We start from the raw sequence: 25,859 nt of genomic DNA on the forward strand, positions 1-25,859 counted from the left end.
TAACATTGAAAGAAACATGAAAAAGACCAGATATATAACAGTTATCAATTATGCCACACCAATAGCATAAGAAACGAACTATGATCAACATACAACACAGACTGAATTCACCTTATTGTGTATTGCACTGAGCAGCAGAGATGAAGCGATGATCGTCATATGCGCCGTTACAAAAACCAAATCTCAGTGAAGACCAATAAATAAATGTACCATATAGAGCAAGTGCCATCATTTCAACATATACAAACTGCTTACTTTCATAATGCTGGACACCAACAAATGATATTAATACAATATTATTAATAACATGAGGGGAAAATGACCTTCTACTTGGCCCCCGTAATTTCTAATGTAGCGCTGGTCAGGGATTTAGCATTTAGCATAGTATATGGATTAAAGTCATTCAAGTTGTCTGCTCACTATATTAATTATTATAAATATTTTTATTATAATTTTCATAATTATTATTATTATATATTATTGTTTGAGTGTCCCTAATAAAACCTGCAAAAGACTGCATTTCTAGAGGGAGGATCATGCTATGAAAAGTTTAAAATATTTGACAGAATTACACATTTGCACAGTTTCATATCAGCAGCTCTTTTTTTGGAGGAACTCATCAAATGTGCCAAAGTTATTCAAAGCTTTGCTTTAGACATTTATCAAACTATATCCAAAAGAGAACTTTATAGTCAAGCTGTTTGAAAAATGAAAATTTAATCACCTTCAGGCCACCCTAGATGTAGATGATTTATTTATTTTTTTATCAGATTTGGAGAAATGTAGCATTAAATCACTTGCTCACCACTCTGCAGTGAATGGGTGCCGTCAGAATGAGTCCAAACAGCTGATTGAAAACATCATAATAATCCACACGACTCCAGTCCATCGATTAACATCTTGTGAAGTGAAAACCTGTGTTTTTGTAAGAAACAAATCCATCAAGACATTTTTAACTTCAAACCATCACTTATCACTTAAAAAAACAGAGATGATGCCAACCCCTCAGAGGACCTCAGATGATGCCAACCCTAAAACAACATACAGAATTACCACATTTTGCTATAAGTTTGAATGCATCATATAATAACTGCTGTTAATAGTGTTCATCGTCTGTTTGATTACGTCTTTAATGGATTTTTCCGTACATTTCTGCCATATGTACATTAACTGACAGTCACCACTGATAAGCTACCACTAAATATTGTAGAAACTTAATTTGCTGTAAAGTTGCTTTGCAATGATTTGTATCGTGAAAAGCGCTGTACAAATAAACTTGAATTGAATTGAACGTATGGCTAAAATACAGGTCCTCTATCTATAATATTGCTTTCTCCGGTGAAAAAGTAATCTCTTCTGAATCAGGAGAGAAATATGCACAGGTGAAGCACTGTTTACATGTAAACAATCCACAATAGTTCTAAACAAATATGTCAGTGGATTTTGATGCGAGAGAACAACAGAGGATGGATTTTTTCACTGGAGGAAGCAGTATTTTGGATTATGGACTTGTATTTTGGCCCAAAACGATGGAAATGTTCAAGTGCCTAAATGATGGATTTTTTTCTTACAAATAGCAGCTTTTTGCTGATGGACTGGAGTCATGTGGATTATTTGTGGAACATTGTGATGTTTTTAGCAGCTGTTTGGACTCTCATTCTGACGGCCCCCATTCACTGCAGAGAAAGTGATGCAATGCTAAATTTCTGTTCCATTGAAAACTCATCTCCATCTTGGATGGCCTGAGGGAGAGTACATTTTCAGCAAAGTTCAATTTTTGGGCTAACTATTCCTTAATGAAATTTAAATTTATTCTAAATTCAATCTAACAGCAGCCACTGATGATCATGGTGCCACGTTGTGTATTGCAACCGTTACTGTTAATGTCTAAAATGTTCTGGGGGGGGGGAAAGTCAAAAAGAATTAAAAGAAATTATCCTGCAAAAACACATACAGTACTTTGTGCATAAAATAAAAATAAACAAAACATTGCTGCTGGGCTCCCCTTTAATAGAGGCACAGTAAATCACATGGCCTGGCCAACATTAGTAGTTCATATGTTGGTTTGTGGGTAAACAGCTACAGTCCAGTTCAAAGAGACAAAACACAAAGACAGACAGCTTTTGTTGCCTTTTGTTGGAGACTTAAAGTGATGCGACAAGAGCGTCCAATTCCTTCTGTGCTTCCTCATCCTTCAAAGAAAAAAGAAAAAAATAAAGAATTACAATGACAAGAGACTCAACCTACAATAAACCAGATTCAACAGAATAAGAAAAACACCTCGTTAGTCTCAATGCTCATTGCAGAGGCAGCGTCACACATCTGTTGGGCTTGACTCCTCTGACCCAAGTCTTTGTAACACTGACAAGAGAAACATGATATAGGTGCAGTTACAGTAAACCATTACAATGTTCTCAATGTTCCTTTAAGGCTTTACTGGCTCATTTTCATTATCTTGTGTGTCAATATAAGTGTGTTGCATACTTATGTAAGATTATCTAAAGTTCAGTGAACAAAAAAAATCCATTGAAGTTTGGTGGAAGACATTAGACAAATGTCAATTATATACTGTACTACAGTTCAAAAGTTTGGGGTCAGTAAGGTTTTTCAAGAAATCTCTTAATCTCACCAAGGCTACATTTATTTGATAAAACAAAATTACAGTAAAAAGTGATTATTTGAAATATTATTACATTTTAAAATAACTGCTTTCTATTTGAATAGATTTTAAATTGTACTTTATCAATGTCAAAAACAACTGTGCGCTGTTATCTTTGTGGAAACCATGATACATTTTTTACAAGATTAATAAAAGTTAAAATGTGCCCTTAATGCATCTTTGTTGAATAAAACGATTAATTTCTTTACAAAAAAATAAAAAATAAAATAAAATTATTGACCCCAAACTTTTGCATTGCAGTGAGATTAAAGATAACGAGATAAAAATTGTAATTAGCAAACATTAGCTGAGCACTAGGCCTGGGCGATAAAACGGTATCGATATTTATCGATGGTACACCCTCTTCGATAACGATATAAAAAATGTTCGATATAGCCCACAATATAGGCACGTGCTGCGGTGATAATGATGTGACGTTGTTGCATTTTAATGTTATGTTAAGTCTAGCCCACGAGATGTGCCGCTGCTGTGTTATGCTTTCAAAATATTAGAGAAATATAGAAGCTCAATGCGGAGAAGATCTTGATTAGATAAAAACCGAAACCAAGCCATTCACACTGAACGCATATTCAGCGCATCTTTAAGACGGACAAATTTGACTGCTGCACTCGCATCTCAAACAAGAGATGTAACCATGATGCAAAGTTAAAACAGTTTAAACTTTTAGAAAACACATCGCGAATTTGTGGAGATTTATTCCTTTTCACTGCGTCTCATGTTTTTAAATGCAATCTGTGTGATGGGCGATTCGGCTCTTTGGATTAAGCAATGCATAAATACATGATGCTGTTTTGTTCATAATTGTTTATGCAATTTACAAATTATATGTGATTTTAGACGTTAATTTAGACGTAATGCATGTTTTTATAGACAGTTATTTCCTTGCATTGACAATTTAAATGTGCTGCTTTATTTTGCTCATTGTGCCCTCCTGTGGCCTCAGGAGACAAGCCAAAAGTTTCCTTAAGGCCCATTTAATCTGCATATAAAACTAGATTAGAAATTAGATATTTGTTTAATTTTTATTGTCTGTTTGACTGTTAAAACAAAAAATATCTGTCGTTTGTCTCAATAAATTGGGTTAATTTAAAAACACAGTGGTTAAATTAAAACATTTTTTTCTATTGCTCTTTGTTTTAAAAAAGGTTATAAAAATGTTCAATAATTATCGATACAGAACGATATGAAACATGATATCGTTGATACATTTTTTTTACCTATATCGCCCAGCTCTACTGAGCACGCCTGCAAAAATTACTTCGTTTTAGACTAATTTGAGCTGAAGCAGCAACATTTATGATCCCACTTCTGTGAGATTTTAATGTGGATTTGACATGTTATTAAAATGTAACCATTACAAATAGTTTAAGAGATTTCAGTCTTTTTATTCCTTTTTTGTAAAGCAGATAGCAGTTAATACTTAACCATTTAGCATTCCTGTAAAATATGCCGGAAAAAAAAGCATACCCAAAGTAAATTGCATGCTGTTCTTGAACCAATTGGGAGTATATGCATGGTTTTGGTCTCTTTTGAAAGGTAACACTCTTGAGGTTTGTTCCTAAACAGAACAACCAGTAAGTCTTACTGGTATTGAGTAACAGAACTTTGAACAGACTGAAAAAGGAAAAAAACATTCCGCCTACATTTAAATTTTTTTTTTTGTAAACAGATGCCTCCAGATGACTATAGCTGCGAGCTATTAGCCGGAAAACACAATGGGATCACAGCATGAAGCTTTGTTGGCGGTCTGACAAAGACACTGATTGTACCTGTTGTGTTGATTGTATCTTATAATGCATGATCTAATGATCTAATTGCATCATTATAATCACAAGAATATCAGCTTTCCAAAGACATGTGACATGTTCAGCTTTTCTTTTCTTTTTTTTTTTTTTTGAGTTGTTGTATGTCACGAATTTAACCCTCAAAAATATGCAGTGTACCGCACGGGCGGTACAGTGGAACGCTAACAGGTTAATTCAGATATTCATTTGTTAAAGGTGACATATGAAAATCTGACTTTTCCAGGATTTAAGTGCTATAATCAGGTCCCCGGTGCATCTACCAACCAAGGAAACGTGAAAAAGATTAACCCATTAACTTTGTTTTGGTAAGCCTTTTTCTGCAAGCATCTGAGAAAACGAGCATGTCTGATTTCACTCCCTTGTTGACGTTGCAAAGGGATCTCATTATAATATTACCGCCCCTTAATCTGCAAGTTTCCACCCTCTGCGCTGTCATTGTGTTTTTGCAAGGGACAATGGTGTACCAGTTCTAATGCCATGGCGAAAGTTTGAGCAAAACATTGTGTCTTTGGCTGCACAGACGACCACAGAACAGCTACGTTTACATGCACAATTTTTGGTTCAATCAGACTGAATTCATTCCGATTGATGAATCTGAATGTAGTGTTTTTACATGAACACTAAATAAAGTGATCGGGTTGATGTGCGCGTTTATATGTCACAAGCTTCAAATCGGAATACATTTTTTTGACATGCACACACTGCACAAATAGTGCTGTTTGTGCACTGTTTGCACATAATAACCACTCTCCTACACGGCTTCTTTATTTGTTTTTAACAGCAGAATTAATATTTATTAATTTATGGATAAATATACATTTAAACCGCTGTGCCGTGCTGCTCATATTTATCATGCGGTAAAAATGCCCCTCCCCATGCCCAAAACGGGTTGCCTGTGGATGAGAATCCAAAACAAGGACTGGTGGGAGGTTGTCCTGCTCCACTTCACAGTTGCCGAGTCAAAGGAGAGTTTTGTAATGACAGGACACGCATTTATACAACACTTTATTCAAAAGGAAGAACCTCTGGTTCTGCGCGTCATACATCATTACATTATTTCTGCGTCATTGCACATGCATGAGCGGTCCTTTCAGTTTCGGGGTTCAATCCGATCAAGTGTTTACATGCACTCTCAATCGTATTAGAAAAGGAATAAACCACCCCCTTCAATCCGATTGAAATTTCATTCTGATCGAGCTCAATCAGATCGATTAAGGTGCTTACATGAAGGTTTTTCAGTCCGATTGAGTCATCAATCCGATTACAAATGGATTATTTGGTTGCATGTAAACATTGCCACTACTGTTTAGAGTCCCAGCCTCAGAGGAGACAACAGAGCAGTGGATTTATTGATTTATTTACTGTATATTGCTGCTGCCACAGAGATCTAAAATAAACATGCGATTTATTTCCCAGCCGTTTACCTTCACAGACATAACCGACTGTTTTTGTAACTTGTGTGTTTTTAACAAACTTGTGTGTGAATGAGAACTTAGTTTAGTACTCACATGCCTGTGACAGCCGCTTTCTGTCCGTGTGCACTCAGAAAACCGTATATCAGAGTTTAAACTAATATGGTTTAAAAAGCATGATTTCAGCACGATAAACATGATAATCAGAACCAAAACAGAAGTTTTTAGCAGGTACGAGCTGTAAAGGCGCAGCTCTATTCAGGAAAAGGGGGCGGGGAGCAGCAGCTCATTTGCATTTAAAGAGACCGGCACGAAAAACGGCGTGTATGGAACGATATTCCGGACAATTTTCAATATTACATATTGTAAAAAGGGGCATAATATGTCTCCTTTAACACTTAATTCAGTTATGCTCAACAAGCAAAAATACAGCAAAACCTGAAATATTGTGAAATATTATAACAATTTAAAATAACTGGTAAAACATTTCATATTATTATCAATGTTGAAATGCTGTTTATTTTTTTTTTGTGAAAACCATGATACTTTTTTTAAGATTATTTGATTATTTTTTTTAATGGCATTTATTTGATTTAAATTTTTTTACAAGTAGAACATTCCAAATTGGTTAATACTTAATATATGCTGCTTTGGAAGGTAGCTGTCTATGTAGGTGGTAGTAAACAAGGCAGCTCACTTGGTTTGGAAAAGAGCCAGCAAAATACCCAATGTCATTTTTTTTTAATTAATATTAAGTTCCTTAATAAAATAGTCAAGACCTCAAGCAAGAGTCATTACCTTGGCTAAAAACACATAGTTGAATTTTGAATACTTGGGACTGATCTCTTCTGCCTGTAGAATTAAACACAAAACAAAGTTAGCAAATGCAATCTGTCATCCACAGGCAGATTGAAATTATTTATTGACAACATACTGTTGATATATAAACACAGACTGTTAATGTAACAGATTTTTTGCATTTCAGGTGTAGTTAATTAAATGAGATCATCAAAAACACATCTCTCTTTTGACTGCACTGCTGGCAGGCAAACGTCTAGGGTACATTCTCCAACACTTTGCATGTTAAATGAGATATTAAACTATTACCATTGCAGGCAGTAAACTTCAACTCTATAATCAGAGCAATAAATAACGCTGTCGGCATTTATGACACTTACACAATCAGAAGAAATATAAACGCTGCAGTAGCCACATATATGAGCTTATGTTTTCAACAAAGGAAAAACTACAGCTTTCCTACACCTTTTGATAAATAGAGTTTGAATGATATTTACATTCTTTTTCAGCTATTTATGATTACTAGATGAGGATTTTACATTGAAAATCTATATTAATTTTTCACACACATCTAATAATGTACATCTAATATTTGATCTGGCTTCTAAAGTTCCTCTAGGGTGACAATTTAAATTAACCACTTTCTTCTTTAAGATATTTTTAAAATGTATTTTATTTATCAATGTTAACTAGTATTTTTTGATGAATAATCCAAGGAGATGCATGGCTGTATTGATGCTTGGTTTTATGCACCTACTCTACTAGTAACATGCGTAGCTGAAACCCATTACATTGAAGGGGGTTTCCACATACTTTTGGCCATGGAGCATATAAAGCTGAATTCTTTATGAAGGTGGATCATTCAGTGTGTAGATGAAGAGACATGTTATTTGATCATAAGCTGGTAAGCATATTTGCTTGGTGTCCATTTTTGCCCAAAATTTGACTATTAATGATTTATGACGACGAACAACTCCCCATTTCTCTCCTTTAATTAGTCATGCTGTTGTATAACTCTACAGAATGTTGTGTTGTATTGGCAGGGTGCAACAAGTCTACGCACAGACCCTTTAAATAAGTAGTGATGGGTGAGATACAAAGGACAGGAGAACATCAGAGGAGAGAGCAACTTATGTAAAAACACTGAATGTAGGAACAAAGGCCAAGCTCTTTCATAAATGATCAGGGTTTGTTATTTAACCTGGGACCTCGAAGACAAATCTCTCAGCAGCACATACTGTACTAAGAGAATCTCTGCACAGCCTATGGCAGGAAAATCTGGACACTGGATTGGTTGATTTCATTGCTGAGGTTGTTGAAGTTAAGAAGGCAAAAAGGAGACAAGTAGTAAAAAAAATTTGTCTAACTCAAAAAAAGTAATGACAAATATTAACTAAATTTAACAAATGAGTCAAATAAAAACAAGGTCAAAAGGGCTATAAAACTGATCTTAACCTTAAATACCATATTTCATGTTTATAAAATTAAATTTGTAATTTGGCATCCAGCAAAATTTAAAGAAAACAATACTGTACTAAGAGAATCTCTGCACAGCCTATGGCAGGAAAATCTGGACACTGGATTGGTTGATTTCATTGCTGAGGTTGTTGAAGTTAAGAAGGCAAAAAGGAGACAAGTAGTAAAAAAAATTTTGTCTAACTCAAAAAAAGTAATGACAAATATTAACTAAATTTAACAAATGAGTCAAATAAAAACAAGGTCAAAAGGGCTATAAAACTGATCTTAACCTTAAATACCATATTTCATGTTTATAAAATTAAATTTGTAATTTGGCATCCAGCAAAATTTAAAGAAAACATTTTTTTTTTCTCAGCACAGTAAAATAACTCATGCCAGCTTCCCAAACATTCATAACATACACTTCATACATTTATTTGACTGTTTGGACTCTAAATAAAGAGGCCAGTGATCAGATTCCCACCTTGAGGAAGTTCTGCAGGGCATCCTGGACTGTGGCACTGGGTGGCTCTCCAAACAGAGTAGCAGCAATTTTCCTCTCAATCCACGTACATTGTGACACCTGCACATACAATATGTTTATGGAGAATCATGACCAAGAACGTCCTTTATCAATGTGCAGATGGGCAATAAGGCATTTTGACTGCAAAAAATAAATACATAATAAATAGATAATGTATGCATGTATGTATGTATGTATATATATATATATATATAGAGAGAGAGAGAGAGAGAGAGAGAGAGAGAGAGAGAGGGAGAGAGAGAGAGAGAATTAAAAACAATATTTTTCCAGCACTCATTTAGTTTTTGACCAATGAATTTCCAAGACTTTTATTGTATTTTATTTATTTAAACAGACTGCACTCACAATAAATATGCATGCTATTGTTCAAAACTTTTTTTTTAAATAAATCTGTACTTTTATTCAGCAAGGATACATTAAATTGATTTATAATGTTACAAAAGATTTAAAATAATGCCATTCTTTTGAACGTTCTATTCACTAAGGAATATTAAGAAGTTCAACTGTTTTCAACATTGATAATGTTCATTGAGCAGCAAATCAGCATATTAGAATGATTTCTGAAGGATCATGTGACACTGAAGACTGGACTAAGACTTTTTTCAAATTAATTACATCTTAAAATATATTGAAATAGAAAACAGTTATTTTAAATTGTAATAACATTTCACAATATTTCTGTTTTTACTGTACATATGATCAAATAAATGCAGTATTGGTGATCATAAGAGATTAAAAAATATTTTCAAACCCAAACTTTACTAGTATATATTCTCTATATTCGGTTCCATTAATTAAACAGTTTTTTTTCCCTAAGTTTTGAAAGAGAAAAAATAAATACATTTCCCTGATTTGACCAGGCTTTTTTTTGAACGTGGGAACCCTGATTCAGGCTTTAACTAACACAATGTCATGAATTTCCCCAAAAACACTAATACCAAATGCTCTGTCACTCACAGCATAACACCAGCGGCCCAGCAAGTAATATGACAGAGGATCTTCAGGTTTCAACTCAATTGCCTTATCCAGATGATCCTTGAGACAGAGAGAAAGAGAGAGAGGAAGAGAGTGAGAGGCTTCTTGGCAAGACTTGTCTTTTTTGCTGATCTCTACAGCTGAGATACCGCAAATATTTTTGCTGAACGGTCTCGCACGAACATAGAAAAACCCACCACACGCATCTGTCATTCAGCTCCTCTCTCTCTCTCTCTGCTAGCTCACCTGCAAGGGCTCTGCAGGTGTGTGGGTGTTTGGAAATCTAGCTGACAGCTAAGATAAAATGCTACGTGTATCAGAGACTGATCTGCTCTTATGAAATACATGTGTGTGTGTGTGTGTGTGGTACCCTCATTCTATTTGCTCTCGTCTCAGATAAGATTATGAACACCAACAAAATGCTACGTGTATCAGAGACTGATCTGCTCTTATGAAATACATGTGTGTGTGTGTGTGTGTGGTACCCTCATTCTATTTGCTCTCGTTTCAGATAAGATTATGAACACCAACTCTTAGGGTTGGGTTTTGACACAAATTTCACGATTCGATTCGATTCTCATTCACAAGCTTGCAATTCGATTCAATATCGATTATTTTGGATATATATCAGGTACAATACCTGCCAAAATTTCTCAAGGAAAAAAAAAAAATCTCTCAACTAATGTTGTAAAATATACACGATTGTCAGTTGGTACTACATTACTATAATATTGAAGGTTAAAATTGACTGATTTGTTAAAATTACACAATGAAGTTTTTTTAAATAATAAAGTTACAATTACATAATAATATTTCTACTTCAATTCATTTTTTTTTTTAAATATAAACATAATGGTGGCTGTCATTAAAACTTGATGGATTTATTCAAACATAAATTAAACATTGAAGAACAGTCAAATTTATAATGAATGATATATGGTGCATATATTTAGCAAAATGCCCCTCTCTACAGTTTCTTTTTCTATCTGATTAATGAGGTAGGGGGAGACCGGGTATGGTTGTATCACTTTTTGCTTCAGCATCTGTAACTCTGAGTTTTCAAGCTAGAGTATTCAAACATTTATACAATGTACCCACATTTGTGTACAACAAAAGGCACCCATTGAAACCGCTGCAAGAATATCACACCCCATATAAGTTGATGTCAAATACATGGAGTGCCTTTGTTACAATCTACCCCACTGCTGAGGTAGGATGTAACACATACTGGGGTCAATTGTAACAATTAGTCAAACGAAGAAAAAAAACAGAAGCCACACCATGCAATATGCAACAAAAAATAGGTTTACTGAAACAATCCAAAAGAAGAACTCATTACAATGTCTTTCTTTGTGACTGAACATAACTCAGCTCCACTTTCTGTCTATGTGTGTGTAAATTACTCTACTAGAACAAACTTGCTTAACGGCATTATTTATTTATTTTTACGTATTTATTTTTAAGACTAATGTGTGCACATTAGTGCATCAATGTCTGAATTCTCAATCAGAGTCACAATGGTGACAAATTAATTTTGCTAGTCCTGGAGTGCAGGATTGGTGGGCCCAGAGACTGCATAGAGCACATTTTACCCACACTTCCATTGGATTTGTGTTGGAAAATGACTCCATACAGACAACACAAAAGTTGTCATCGTCTGAGGTCATGTAGCCATAGCCTAACAACAAGGTCTACACAGCGTAGTGGTAACCTCAAAAATCGACAAACTCTTTTAAATGTCAAATGACAACCGAGCACAAACTTAAGATTTGTGTTGTGTTAGCTTATTTTATTTAAGTAAACTGAGCAAACAACTAAAATATATCTTTTTTTGAGTGTGGCGGGGACATAATAACATTTAAATTAAGCATTTAATGAAGCTTAAATGGAACTACTAAATAAAGATTTCAGTTTCACAGCTATATTTCTCTGTAAGCTGATTTGAGGCATCATTAAAAGCACTATATAAATAAACTGAATTAATTTGACAGAATGCTTCCTTTGCAACTGATCTGACTGACTTTCCCTTCTTTGTGACCTCATCAAACACCTTTTTTAAAACACTGGCAGGCACACCTCTCTGTGTCTTTCTTTTCCACTGTCTAGGCATTCTGTAAAAATTTAAAAAGAAAAAAATATATATAGTTTCATATAAGGGGATGGTTGTAACACCTTTTAAAGATGTGTTACAACCCACCTACCCCTGTCAGTCATTGTTTAGCTAGCTGTATTAGCTTAATGGTTTGAAATTAGAAGGTGAAAAACGCATCACATTTTGCCTGAGAAACTACAATTTAATCTAATAGAAGATATTTTATCAGCAATAGTTTAAGTACTACACAAAATATAGTTTTGGTAAAACAAAATTACATTCTTACCTTAAAATCATTTTTTTTCTCTATAAAATTGCCTATTTCCAGCCTTGATAACCATCCATGTGGATCTGGGAGGAAGTGGGTACACACTGAAATGATCATGTGACTCCTATCTTATCCCTGATTGGTGAAACTGGGGGTGTTACAACCATACCCGGTCTCCCCTAAATGTGACGTAACGTGACATTGTTTACAAGATGTTATATTGACGTCTTTACGCGGAGGAAACACTGATTGAGCGATTATATGAGACAGGATCCGGATTGTAAAGTTGTACTCTTTCTTTTAACTTACCTTCGGATGTTTAGTCATGTTTATTTTGTGCTGAAACTGGTATTAATGTGGAGGAGATTATCAGTTCATGCGTGCCTTGCGCTGCCTGTTGAACTGAGGCGCTACAGTGATCTGTCACTCCACATTAAACAGCGCCAAAATGGCATTTATTGTTTGAATACTGCAATACAACGGACAGAATTTGAAATCTGAGACTTTGTTTCATATTAAAAGTACCAAAGCACAATGCTTATTGCGATATATTGGATGGGAAGTGCCCTTCAATGTTCGGCCATTAACTGAAAACAGGCTAGACTAATCGATTCTTGGGATTTAAGAATAGATATCGTTCCGTAAAAATCGAGAATCGATAATATCAAGATATCGATATTTTTTACCCAGCCCTACTGACTCTTACAGAAGCTTATGCTATGCTCCCACCAACACATACAACCACTGAAATCAACTGAAATGACCTTATGCTGAGATCACTGTATCATTTACTGCCCTTAAACTCTTCTCTACATGAAGCACAGGAATAAATGTGTAAATAATTAAGGGTCAGATTTGTAACTGGGAGCATCCGGAAGTAATTAAAAGAGGAAGTAACTGGAAGTAACTACTTCCTATGTTGACATGAGCTCAGCTGTAAACAGTACATCTGAACTGTTCCAATATTCTGCTGTCTGCATTTGAGCTTTAGACAGGCTGGATTTCATATAAACAGAAAAAAATAATGTATTTGATATATTTTAATTTTTTTTAATGGGATTGAATTATTTTTAAGTGTAATGTTCTACAATGGAGCAATTAAGCTATTGGTCTACACATTTGCCATCCTATCAAAACATTTGAAACATGTGAACATTGCATAAAGAACACACATGCACACTCACCTTAAAAAGATAACCATTTTTAATTTTATTCTGAATAGATTCATATTCTGACAGGAGCCCACAATGTATAGCATACCTGTGCAGAGATAAACAAAAACAGAGAGAGAAAAGAAAACAGTAATTAGTAATATATGAACTGAAGCTATGCTAAATTCCATTAATTATATGGGTTTATATCATTTGTGTAGACTACAGTGCAAAAAAATAAAACAAACAGTGGGTGAAAACCAAAACGCTATGATCTATCTAAGCACCATTGGACAAAATTAGCATCAGCTCTTCAAACCATAAACATTTGATCTAATAAGAGCTACAAGTTATTTCTCATTACAAAATCTGACTCTAATTACTCACTGAATAAACCACTTTCAAAGCCGGTGTAAATTGCTAATTAATGCACACCTGTGCCAAGTTGAACTGCCAAAGAATAATTTTGATTATTAATATTAACACATTTAACTAGGCTATTTAATAAAGATTGGTGTCTTTTATCATGTTGCTACTTGAGGCTATGCAGCGATTTTACTTGAAAGAAAGAAAGTCATGACTGTAGGTGTAGGGCTGATGTGCGTGTGTACATGTGTTGTGTATTTATAGAGTTTTGAGGCGCCAGCTGAGAGGTGATCAAAGCTTTTCCACCATAGAGATGTAAATCCTGCTGGTACTCTCAGTCAGACAATGGAGCAGGGCACATACACCTTCTATGTGCACAATCAAGGGGTGAGGAGGTCAAATGACAGTCTCAGGAGGTGAGAGGGGCTCCATTTGTCTGAGATTTGATCTAATAAGAGCTACAAGTTATTTCTCATTACAAAATCTGTGGTTGTGCTGTGGGAATGAAGCTCTTTTACTGGCTGTTTAGACTGCAAAAAAAAGGAAAATTAAATGCATGCAGGAAAGAGATTCAAGAAACAAAAAGCGGCACGTCCACGGACCACCCATAGTCTGTTCACTGACCAGCTGAACTTCGAACTTCTCAATCTAGCACCATCTAATCTGATTGGCTGACTTTGTGCAACCTTCGAGAGTAAGGACAGAGTTTTTTGGAATCTGGAAACCAAACTGCATTTACAAGGCTAAACAAATAGAGCTGCAGGGATGACATATTTTTGTAAGCCAAAACCCAGAAAAGAGTTGCATTTAGCACTTCCAGTTCCATCATCCTGAAGTCAATGGGTTTTTTGAATGGGTTTTTGATTAAATGTCTGAAAGGTCTGTGGTTAACACAAGCTCAAAATATAAGACATATGTCAGTAATATCCACTTGTAACATTTTTAAAGCTTTTACTTGTTTCGGAAAATGCAGCTGCTAAAATAGGCTAAATAGGACTACAATAGACATTAATTGCATCACAGCAAAAAGGTAAACTCATCTAGTCACTTTCACAGCTTCATTCTGTCTCTAATCAAGGTGGAATGCTCTTTAAATAAAGACAGTTGTCAGAGGTTTTGTGGTGGTGGCGTTGGCATTGGGAGTCACATGACCCTGCGTAGTTTGTTTATAGACTGCCTTTATCTTTTTACTTTCTAGCAATTGTATTTAGACCAAATTCATGTTCATTTGTGAACAGTATCATGATAAAGAAAAAGTATAAGAATCATAAACTTTTGATGGTTGCTTAATTTCTGCAATAATGCAAAAGCCAATGGAAAATTTTAATTGGGTTTTTTTGACAATTAAACTATATTTGCACAAATTGAACAGCATACTCCGCTTTTTTTGTGTGATCAGAAATTATGTCATCCAAATAAGAACTATAGACTATTATAGAAATTCTACACAGTTTCTGCTAAACTGCATGTAAAATGTAATAAACTCACTTTGTTTTGCTCAAACTGTCTGTTCCTGTCAAGGTGAACAGAAAAAGCTGAAATGTGGACTAAGACTTTATGCTGTTTGTCAGAAGTCCGACTATGAACTGAATAACAGCGGTTTTTGTTTTTCATAGAGGATGACTGAGAATGAACATTGCATCACCTTGTTGAGGAGCTGGTTCTTTGAGCTTGGCATCGCTGCAGAACAGACAGTGTAGGAACATATTTCACCTACTTTCTCCCAAAGCAAACAACTATGTCTGGCTACTGTGACTCAATGGTGCAGAGAAGGACAGCTACATTGAACACTCTACACCAAAAATAGGATGACCAACCAAAACAGAAGATCACAAAGTTTGCGATGAGATCTCTGGAGGGCAAAGATGACAAATGCCTTAAAATCAACAGCTCTGTTCCAAAACTAAGTGTGCTGTCTGAATAGACAGGACTTTGAGGTAATCATAGGCACGCTCTTGACATGACGGCAGCTCTAAAATCTAGGCAGCAACATTATATCTTCATTGCAACCTTATTATGGCTGAATTCCAAGACGGCATCAAATACATCCTGAAATAAGTTACCCAAGATGACAGGGGATTATAAAGACAGATTTTGTGCAATACTGACAAATTTATTATTAGCTTTGCAACATGCCCATATCAAAATCTGAAACTATTTGATTGCAATTTGTTGCTACCTGTGCATAGCATTCCAAACCAGTCACTTATAAGGGTCCCTTTCAGTCATGCTGCCTATGTAGACAATGGAAACTGCTTTTTGAACAGAGCTAACAAAGTGAAAACAGCCAAAACTAATAGCACAATCCTGATTACTTAATATTTTAATGAATGGACATAAAGTTGGAGACCACCAAAAATAGCTCTTAGTGCTTCTAAACCTTGATGAACTGCAAATAAATTTGTATTGAAGCAACATGAATACATACCAGAAGTGATTACGAATAACAACTGCTGGCAGAGACAGTACAAGTGGGGAGAAGGTTGCTCAATGTTCCCGGGGCTAATTCCTTCCCCCCTCCTTTCACAGATTGGTTTGTGAAGCGTTTTTATTCATTGCTGTCATGTTCTGGCAATGCCTGTAGGCCTGAACATTTAACCACAGCAAAGTGATGGAAGCCAGTGGCAGAAGTTCTGCTGGCTGAATGAGCACGTCACACACCTGACAACATCTCCTCACTCCAGGAATCTGGGGTTTCCCTCCACAGGGACATTATGGGTAAACATTCCCAATAATAAAAACTGTTAACCATATGTGGATACTTTGTGAACAAGAATGTGCAAATACTGTATCAAAGCAATACCGGTGGAAATATACCAGCAACAGATATGCTTGTAAGGCAGCAGTGTACTGAAATTAATTTGATTTATTTATTCTTCACCAGAATCTCCTGCAACAAATTCAGTTCAATTTTTATTTTTACACTTTGAGAAAATCAAAATGTACTTTTACATGCTACTTACTTATACATGTAATTAGCATAATTTAAATCAACTCATTAATTACCATTAATTTTCTCATCTGTCAACTTAATACTCAGAATGATGCCGAGGAATACTTATAACAATATGATCAAATTCTGATTTATATCTGTAAATGCAGTCATTGTAATATATATGCAATAATATATATGCAATATGTAAAAATACACCACCAATCAAATATTTTGGGTAAGTACAATTTTTGTTTTAAAAAAATTTGCAAGGATACATTAAACTGATCAAAAATAACAGTAAAGACTTTAAGGATTTTTTTATTTTAATTTTTTCAAGTAAATGCTGTGCTTTTGAACTTTCTATTCATCAAAGTTTCCTGAAAACAGTATGATGATTTCCACACAAATATTTCATTGCATTATTGTTTTTCCGGTTTAACACTGTAAAGCTGCTTTGACACAATCTGGATTGTATAAAGCGCTATATAAATAAAGGTGACTTGACTTGATGATGCTGAAAATTCAACTTTACCATCACAGGAATAATTTACATTTTAAAATATATTCAAATGGTAAAGAGTTTTTTAAAATTGTAATATTTAACAATATTACCGTTTTTACTGTATTTTAGATCAAATAAAAAAAATTGCATCAAATTGCTTGTGATGTTCATAATTTGTCGCTTTGGATAAAAGTGTCGGCTAAATTACAAAATGAACAAAAAACAAATAAGATCCCCACACGAGAAATAGGCCAACAATATGAACTTATTGTCCAGAGGCCACAAATAAAGTGCAAAGTGTGCAAAACGTTGTGCAATTTCAAACTTATTCTTTCTAGCATTTATTTGAATATTAACTTGTGACTGGTCTTGAAGCAGACGATGTCGAGTTCATCGGCCATGATATCCAAGAGTGTTAAAGAAAACAAGCAGATGTTTGTTACACTATTAGTGTAATTCTTCATGCTCAGAACAGGTCGGAGAGGTTTTGTGAGCTTCAGGCAGTTTCCAGTGTTCTGGAGTGAAACTTCTGTAAAGTTTATTCTATGTTGAAATGTGCGTGTGTGTGGGAGAAAATGAAAGCGAGAGAAGAAGGAGGGAGAGAAAGAGGGAGAGAAGGGACTGTATAAGAAAAAGTGTGGTTTGGCCAAGGGTTGTTTCTGACAGGAGCTTAAGAGTCCTTTCAGTGAGTTGAAATATTATATAGACTCATTCACACTCATGCATACACAAGCACAAACCACACAAAAACAAATGAAAAAAACCCGGAAAAAAAACCAAAACAATCAGCCGAATACTAAGACTCGTGGCTGCCAGAAGATTATGTAAGCTTAATCAGTATTTTCCTCATGGGCAGAGAAAACCCCTGAGCAACCGGCCACAAACAAAGATGTCTAAGAGTCAAACTGATCGACAGACACCTCTCGGCTCAGAACAGAAAGTTCTCTCTCATCACCTTTGGCTGAGCATTCAGTAAAGTCTCAATGACAATGATGGAAGCCAGTGGCAGAAGTTCTGCTGGCTGAATGAGCACGTCACACACCTGACAACATCTCCTCACTCCAGGAATCTGGGGTTTCCCTCCACAGGGACATTATGGGTAAACATTCCCAATAATAAAAACTGTTAACCATATGTGGATACTTTGTGAACAAGAATGTGCAAATACTGTATCAAAGCAATACCGGTGGAAATATACCAGCAACAGATATGCTTGTAAGGCAGCAGTGTACTGAAATTAATTTGATTTATTTATTCTTCACCAGAATCTCCTGCAACAAATTCAGTTCAATTTTTATTTTTACACTTTGAGAAAATCAAAATGTACTTTTACATGCTACTTACTTATACATGTAATTAGCATAATTTAAATCAACTCATTAATTACCATTAATTTTCTCATCTGTCAACTTAATACTCAGAATGATGCTGAGGAATACTTATAACAATATGATCAAATTCTGATTTATATCTGTAAATGCAGTCATTGTAATATATATGCAATAATATATATGCAATATGTAAAAATACACCACCAATCAAATATTTTGGGTAAGTACAATTTTTGTTTTAAAAAAATTTGCAAGGATACATTAAACTGATCAAAAATAACAGTAAAGACTTTAAGGATTTTTTTATTTTTATTTTTTCAAGTAAATGCTGTGCTTTTGAACTTTCTATTCATCAAAGTTTCCTGAAAACAGTATGATGATTTCCACACAAATATTTCATTGCATTATTGTTTTTCCGGTTTAACACTGTAAAGCTGCTTTGACACAATCTGGATTGTATAAAGCGCTATATAAATAAAGGTGACTTGACTTGATGATGCTGAAAATTCAACTTTACCATCACAGGAATAATTTACATTTTAAAATATATTCAAATGGTAAAGAGTTTTTTAAAATTGTAATATTTAACAATATTACCGTTTTTACTGTATTTTAGATCAAATAAAAAAAATTGCATCAAATTGCTTGTGATGTTCATAATTTGTCGCTTTGGATAAAAGTGTCGGCTAAATTACAAAATGAACAAAAAACAAATAAGATCCCCACACGAGAAATAGGCCAACAATATGAACTTATTGTCCAGAGGCCACAAATAAAGTGCAAAGTGTGCAAAACGTTGTGCAATTTCAAACTTATTCTTTCTAGCATTTATTTGAATATTAACTTGTGACTGGTCTTGAAGCAGACGATGTCGAGTTCATCGGCCATGATATCCAAGAGTGTTAAAGAAAACAAGCAGATGTTTGTTACACTATTAGTGTAATTCTTCATGCTCAGAACAGGTCGGAGAGGTTTTGTGAGCTTCAGGCAGTTTCCAGTGTTCTGGAGTGAAACTTCTGTAAAGTTTATTCTATGTTGAAATGTGCGTGTGTGTGGGAGAAAATGAAAGCGAGAGAAGAAGGAGGGAGAGAAAGAGGGAGAGAAGGGACTGTATAAGAAAAAGTGTGGTTTGGCCAAGGGTTGTTTCTGACAGGAGCTTAAGAGTCCTTTCAGTGAGTTGAAATATTATATAGACTCATTCACACTCATGCATACACAAGCACAAACCACACAAAAACAAATGAAAAAAACCCGGAAAAAAAAACAAAACAATCAGCCGAATACTAAGACTCGTGGCTGCCAGAAGATTATGTAAGCTTAATCAGTATTTTCCTCATGGGCAGAGAAAACCCCTGAGCAACGGCCACAAACAAAGATGTCTAAGAGTCAAACTGATCGACAGACACCTCTCGGCTCAGAACAGAAAGTTCTCTCTCATCACCTTTGGCTGAGCATTCAATAAAGTCTCAATGACAAGAGCTGCCATTGCCGTTCATGGTCAAAATGCCGCTCTGCAACTATGTTGCAGAATAGAAGAATAAATGACCAGCTTTCACCATGAGACAATGACAAAAATGAAGAGTTGAAGATGTACATTGTATCAGGACTTTCTAATACAAGTTAATTCAGAAAAGATTTACCAAACTATATTTATTGAAGACAAAACGACTGACGACTAAAGTGTTGTGTGGTTGCCAGGTCATTGCTATGCAGTTGCTAAGTCTCTATGAGAATGCAAATGAAGCAGTTTGTTGAAGAGAGGTGTACCATTACAGTTCTAAGAGATCAGATTTATACTTTTCAACTAACGCATGATAAAAATTGAAAACCTCCAAAGGTTTACTTTGAAGGACGGACCTGAGCCATATTTAACCACTGTTAAATCTTTTTTGCCATTTTTATCATCCAGAAATCAAAATAAATAAATAAATAAAAATCAAACATCTTAAAGTCCCCATGAAATCAAAATTAAAGTTTTTTGGGTGTTAGTATCAATATGTTAGTCTCAAGGTTATCTATAAGGCAGTGTGCTCCAAAACAGTGACAAAATTCGCATTTAGAAGATATAAGCATTCAAAGATTTTAGTTTGTCACTTCCGCCAAAATGGCTCAACGGTTTTTTTGACGTCACATCGTACTTCATCTTCTCATCAAATCTTCTGACCAATAAAATGCTCTCTAGAAGCCGAAGCACCCGCCCCCTGCACTATAAATAGACACTGAAGTGCCGGCTGAGTCCGGTCACTTGTTCACAGTGTAGTATTTCCTGTACAGTGAATGGCTCGTAGTGCACAATGTAGGCGATAGGGAACGATTCAGACAGTGTAAATATGCTTTCAATTGGGACAAATGAGGTGCTGGTTTCACGTTGTGTCACGCGAACCGCGGCAGCGCACACAGTCTGATCCGGACTTTGGCTCCGGTCCAGAGACCCGATCACACGGAGTGGATCATATGCGCGAGTCGGCATATATTAAACACTTTTACAACTACACAGCCTCAGCATGATTATGACCACTATTTTGTTTTACAAGTTTCATATTGAACCTAGGGGGTAATCTATTAGACTGTGGCTGTCAAATGCGGCTGTACCGAGCTCAACGGATCTGGCCCGAGCAAATATAAACAAAACGCTATTGGCTAATTTAAAAAGGGGGTGGGGCTGCTCGATATGTCCCGCCCTCTCTTCCTGTTTCAGTTGAAATTATGTCACCACATAGAATGCTGCTGCATGTTTCAAGGCACTTCAGGAGACCTTTAAAGGTTAGAAAGGTAATAGCACACCTCTCCTCAACAAGTGTCACCATTTGAGAAATGATTTATGTTTGCGGAGTAATGCATCCAAATTTAATGCTTAGGGTTACACTACTGTTCAAAACTTTTAGGGCTAATGTTTTATTAGTTTCTAAAAAATTTTATTCAGCATGGACTTATTAAATTGATCAAAAGTGACAGTAAGGACCGTTTAGAATGTTACAAAAAGAATTCAAATAAATGCTGTTCCATTGAACTTTGTATTTATCAAAGAATCCTGACAAAAAATGGTTGGTTTCAACGAAACCTTAAGTAGAAATACATTTTATATTAAACAGGAACAAATTACATTTTAAAATACATTGAAATAGAATACATTTTTAATTGCAATAATATTTCGCAATATTGATGAGAATAAAAGCATTAAAATCCTTAAAACCCCAAATCAATAGCACTGAAGGCCAGATCCTGCACGAAAACTACAATGCCAAGGACACATCACAGATAAGAGCAGCAGTAACTGAGGTGCGTGTGTGTGTGTGTGTGTGTGTGTAGGTTACAACGACCCTCCTCTGCACTCTGTGTGATAATCCTGGCGTCTGTGAGAGAACAAAAAGCATTGCAGAGGGATTTACACAGGCACAAAAACAGACACTGTGAATCAGTGAACATACCTTCATTAAGACACACTGTAAAAAATTATTGTGATTTTAACAGTAAAAGACTAAAAATGCTACAGTAAAAACCTGTTAACTGGTTAACAGTAAGTTTCCATAATATATTCGGTGAATAAATGTAATTACATTTAACATAATTTTACAGTAAAATACTGTTAAAAATATGGTTTTTGGAAGTGAAAAAGAAAAAGTCATTGTATAATCCACCACCAGGATTCCCTGCATGACACTTCATAGTTGATGTTTTTTGTTGAAATAACATGTTTCTTCTTAGTTTTTTCTTATCAGTTGTGTACATTAGGGTTTAATCTTACATCTAATGTTGTTAATGTTTATTGCATTATTTCAGTATCATGTGTGTCACCATGATGGGGTTTAGTGTTAGTGTGAATTACACTGTGCACCTTCTATATATAAGTATTGCCCTCCTTAGCTCGCTTTTTTTTTTTTTTTTTACAGTGCACCCTGCAAATCAAATGCAAACATATGCTGCCAAGCTCACAAATACTGTAATATGCAGTGTCACTGTGGTGTTAGACATATTAGAATTCATATTATTATATTTGTAATATTTGTAAAATAAACATTAACACTACATATTACAGTATTTTATTGATTGACTGCCATCAAAACAGTCAAACCATTACTGCTCACAAAGAATTAAACTAAAGGAAGCCAAAGCTGACCTGGTCTATGGAAAGCTGTCTTGCAATCACTGCTTTCAACTAAAAGAAAATCAACAGGCAGCTTGCCCTGCTCTTGGATTAGGCAGGACATGACTCCTGATGATATGAAACTTTTAAAATGTGTTGAGTGATATGTTTTATGATGCAATATATGAAGCACAATACAGACAAGTCATCATGTGTCTTTTGCTATGAGGAAATGTCGGTTTCGAATGTTTCAAAACTATATGAACAATATCATAGCCAGTAAATCAGTAATCTAAATTATGCCATTTGCCAAAATATGCCTCTACCAATAAAGGGTCTGAATTGGGAAGATTGTTTTTGCATTTAAAAGATTCCTTTTATATGCTCACCATTGATGAGTATGATGAATGAATGAATACAGTATGAATAAATTGATGAATACAGTAAAAAGAGTGATTTTTACAATTCAAGATTTTTACATTTTAATATGTTTTAAGTCTTCAGTGTCACATGATCCTTCATTCTAATATAATTCTATATTATTATTATATTATGAATAATTATTATCAATGTTGAAAACAGTTATGTTGCTTATTTTTTTGGAATTATTTGATGAACAGTTTTCAAATGAACAGCATTTATTTGAAATGTGGAACTATTTTGTAACAATGTAAATGTTTTTACTACCGCTTTTGATCAATTTAATGCATTGTTGGTGAATAAAATCTTCATTCTCAAAAAAAAAAAAACCCTAGTGACCCCAAACATTTGAACAGTAGTGTGTGTGTGTGTGTGTCAAGTCAAGTCACCTTTATTTAAATAGCGCTTTTAACAATACAGATTGTGTCAAAGCAACTGAACAGCATTAATTAGGAAAATAGTGTGTCAATAATGCAAAATGACAATAGTACATTTTATATTTTAATATAAAAATGTACTTTATAAATTTAATAGACAATACTAATTTTTCAGCTAAAGACAGTTCATCATTGAATTCAGTGATGTCATCATCCAGCTCAGTTCAGTTTAAATAGTATATTTGCAATCAAGTCAACGATATCGCTGGAAATGAAGTGTCCCCAACTAAGCAAGCCAGAGGCAACAGCGGCAAGGAACCAAAACTCCATCGGTGACAGAATGGAGAAAAAACCTTGGGAGAAACCAGGCTCAGTCGGGGGGCCAGTTCTCCTCTGGCCAGAAGAAACCAGAAGTTCAATTCCAGGCTGCAGCAAAGTCACATTGTGCAGAGGACTGTGTGTGTTTTTATATGTTAGCTTGGGGCTGTCTTTGCATGTGTTTACATTCCTGGGGTGTGGTGATGCTATCAAGAGGGTTTCGCAAGATGAGTGAGCATATGCAAATGTGTTTCTCTACTTATGAGGGACAGATTTCTGAACATGCTCTTGAATAATGCAAAACCTCTTGAAACCAAATTGAGCACATTGAATTTGTTGAATAAATGGGCCACCTAAGTCTAAGCTATGCCAAAAGTGTGTCAGTGAGAGGTACGTGAAAGGCTGCGAATTAGTTTATATTGTCATTTTACAGATTTACACATTCAAGTTAATGTTTACTGGTAGGGTGAAAGAAAACAAAACGGGCACACAAAGTAGATGGGAAATATACGTTTAAAGTTTCTTAATCAAATCGTTGGAGAGTTATGAGGCTTTATTCATTATGCACCCACTAGAAATATAAGCAATTTGGTGGCTGCAATCTTCAGAGTACCAGTGTTTAATATCCATTTTTCCATGTTTTATTAGGTTTGGACCATGTGTTTAGATCTAGGGCAAGACTTACTAACAGATTTACAACATTATAGCAGTCTATAATATAATTGCAGTCTAACACTAATTTGCCCTGTTTAGTAAATCTGGGCCCTAGTCCAGTGGTGTTATCATTAACTAAAAACTCAAATTAAAACTACAAAAAAAAAAACATATTTGTTAATTAAAATAAAGCTTAAATAAAATAAAATATTAATATCAGATTAAAAAATAAAATGGATATTTTGACATATGAAACTGAAATAAGCTGAAGTTAATCAGTTAATAAAAACTTTTTTTTAAAATAACTCACCACTGATGACCTTCAGCACACAGTGGATTGATGGAAATCACCTTTTCACCAACTTTTTTCCCTAAAATGAAAAATGCAAACAAAATAAACGAGATGTGACAGACCAGTAGCATCTGATCTTTTTTCACACGAAAATTAAAACATTTATTTTGCAGCAGATGATCACACACCTGTTCACCACTGGACTAATAAGACATACTTCCTCTAAAGATTTAAATATAAGTGATAATTGGTCTGCTTCCGACGTCTTTGACACTAAAGCCTTCATACAAAGAAGTGACTGTAAAACAGCAATTAAAGGCATAATAGTAAAGAAGGGTCGGAAACTGAACTAGTTGATCCTGTCCCCCCATATACACATGGACTGAGTGGCTATTGTGTTAAATGTAATTGGCAGTGAGAGAAGGAAAAAAAGGAACAGAATGAGAATAGAGAGCACAGACAGATTAAGAGCAAAATACAGGACACACGGGCATTCATAACCTAAAAACAGCAAACACTTCACGATTAGAGGTGGTTATGTTTTCATGAATAAGTCAAGATGGGTTATAAATTAAGTAGGCTTGTCAATCAATTTTATACTAACTCAATCAAATTATATGGCAATTAAATAATTTAATAAATCACACTTAATTGTATGAATTATTATTTGCAGAGAAAAGCAACCAAATGCTGATAATTCAATGATATTTCATGGTAATCGAAAGCAAGGTCTAAATTTGAACTATTATGTCAAATTATTCAATTCTGACACAAATGTCTGCAATGTATTGTATTGCATGTCAACCTGTAATCATAAAAGCTGTGATTAAAGCATAATTACCATTCTCAGCAAAGCTCTTCTTCTCTGCAAGTTCTAGGGCAAAATCATGTGCATCTGCATAGGCTCTGGACAACCGCCAAAGGTACTGGCACTTCTGATCAAACTGTAAGCACATACATGACGTGTGTTAATAAAACATTTTAATTCATAAACCAGAAGCCGTCGTACAACAAAATTTGGGGTCAGTAAGATTTTTAAATGTTTTTGATAACTGATGTCTATTTGAATATACTTTAAGGAAGTGGCTCCCAACCCAACCCTGGTCCTGGAGGCACCCCAACACTGCACAGTTTGCATGTCTCCTTTCTCTGACACACCAATTTCAGGTCTTGGACTTGGAGTCTCTACTAATGAGCTGATGATCTGAATCAGGTGTGTTTGATTAAAGGGTTATGCTGCGTTCACGCCATATCGTAATTACCGTAATTTCGAGATGACAGCACGTGACGTTCTACTCGGAGCTGTTCACGTCCTCGGACTCGGAATTATGCTTTTCTATGGCAACACTATCAACGCCTAAACAGAGCCTGCAGTGGTCACGTGGTACAGCGGTCAT

General features: G+C 35.1%; 1 protein-coding gene across 1 annotated transcript; it reads right to left on the bottom strand.

The window, feature by feature from the left end:
• Positions 1-1,696: 1,696 nt before the first annotated feature.
• On the bottom strand, positions 1,697-25,859 carry LOC107586097 (regulator of microtubule dynamics protein 2). Its single transcript, XM_016273333.1, has 10 exons — positions 25,851-25,859; positions 25,536-25,568; positions 25,304-25,397; positions 24,481-24,541; positions 13,217-13,292; positions 9,655-9,732; positions 8,638-8,736; positions 6,696-6,749; positions 2,281-2,361; positions 1,697-2,192 (listed from the first exon to the last, which is right to left on the bottom strand). The coding sequence occupies exons 1-10, from the start codon at positions 25,857-25,859 to the stop codon at positions 2,145-2,147; spliced, it is 633 nt and encodes a 210-aa protein (XP_016128819.1). The 3' UTR covers positions 1,697-2,144.

Source organism: Sinocyclocheilus grahami, unplaced genomic scaffold (genome assembly GCF_001515645.1).
Source record: "Sinocyclocheilus grahami isolate Dianchi unplaced genomic scaffold, SAMN03320097.WGS_v1.1 scaffold77.1, whole genome shotgun sequence".
Lineage (NCBI taxonomy): Eukaryota > Metazoa > Chordata > Actinopteri > Cypriniformes > Cyprinidae > Sinocyclocheilus > Sinocyclocheilus grahami.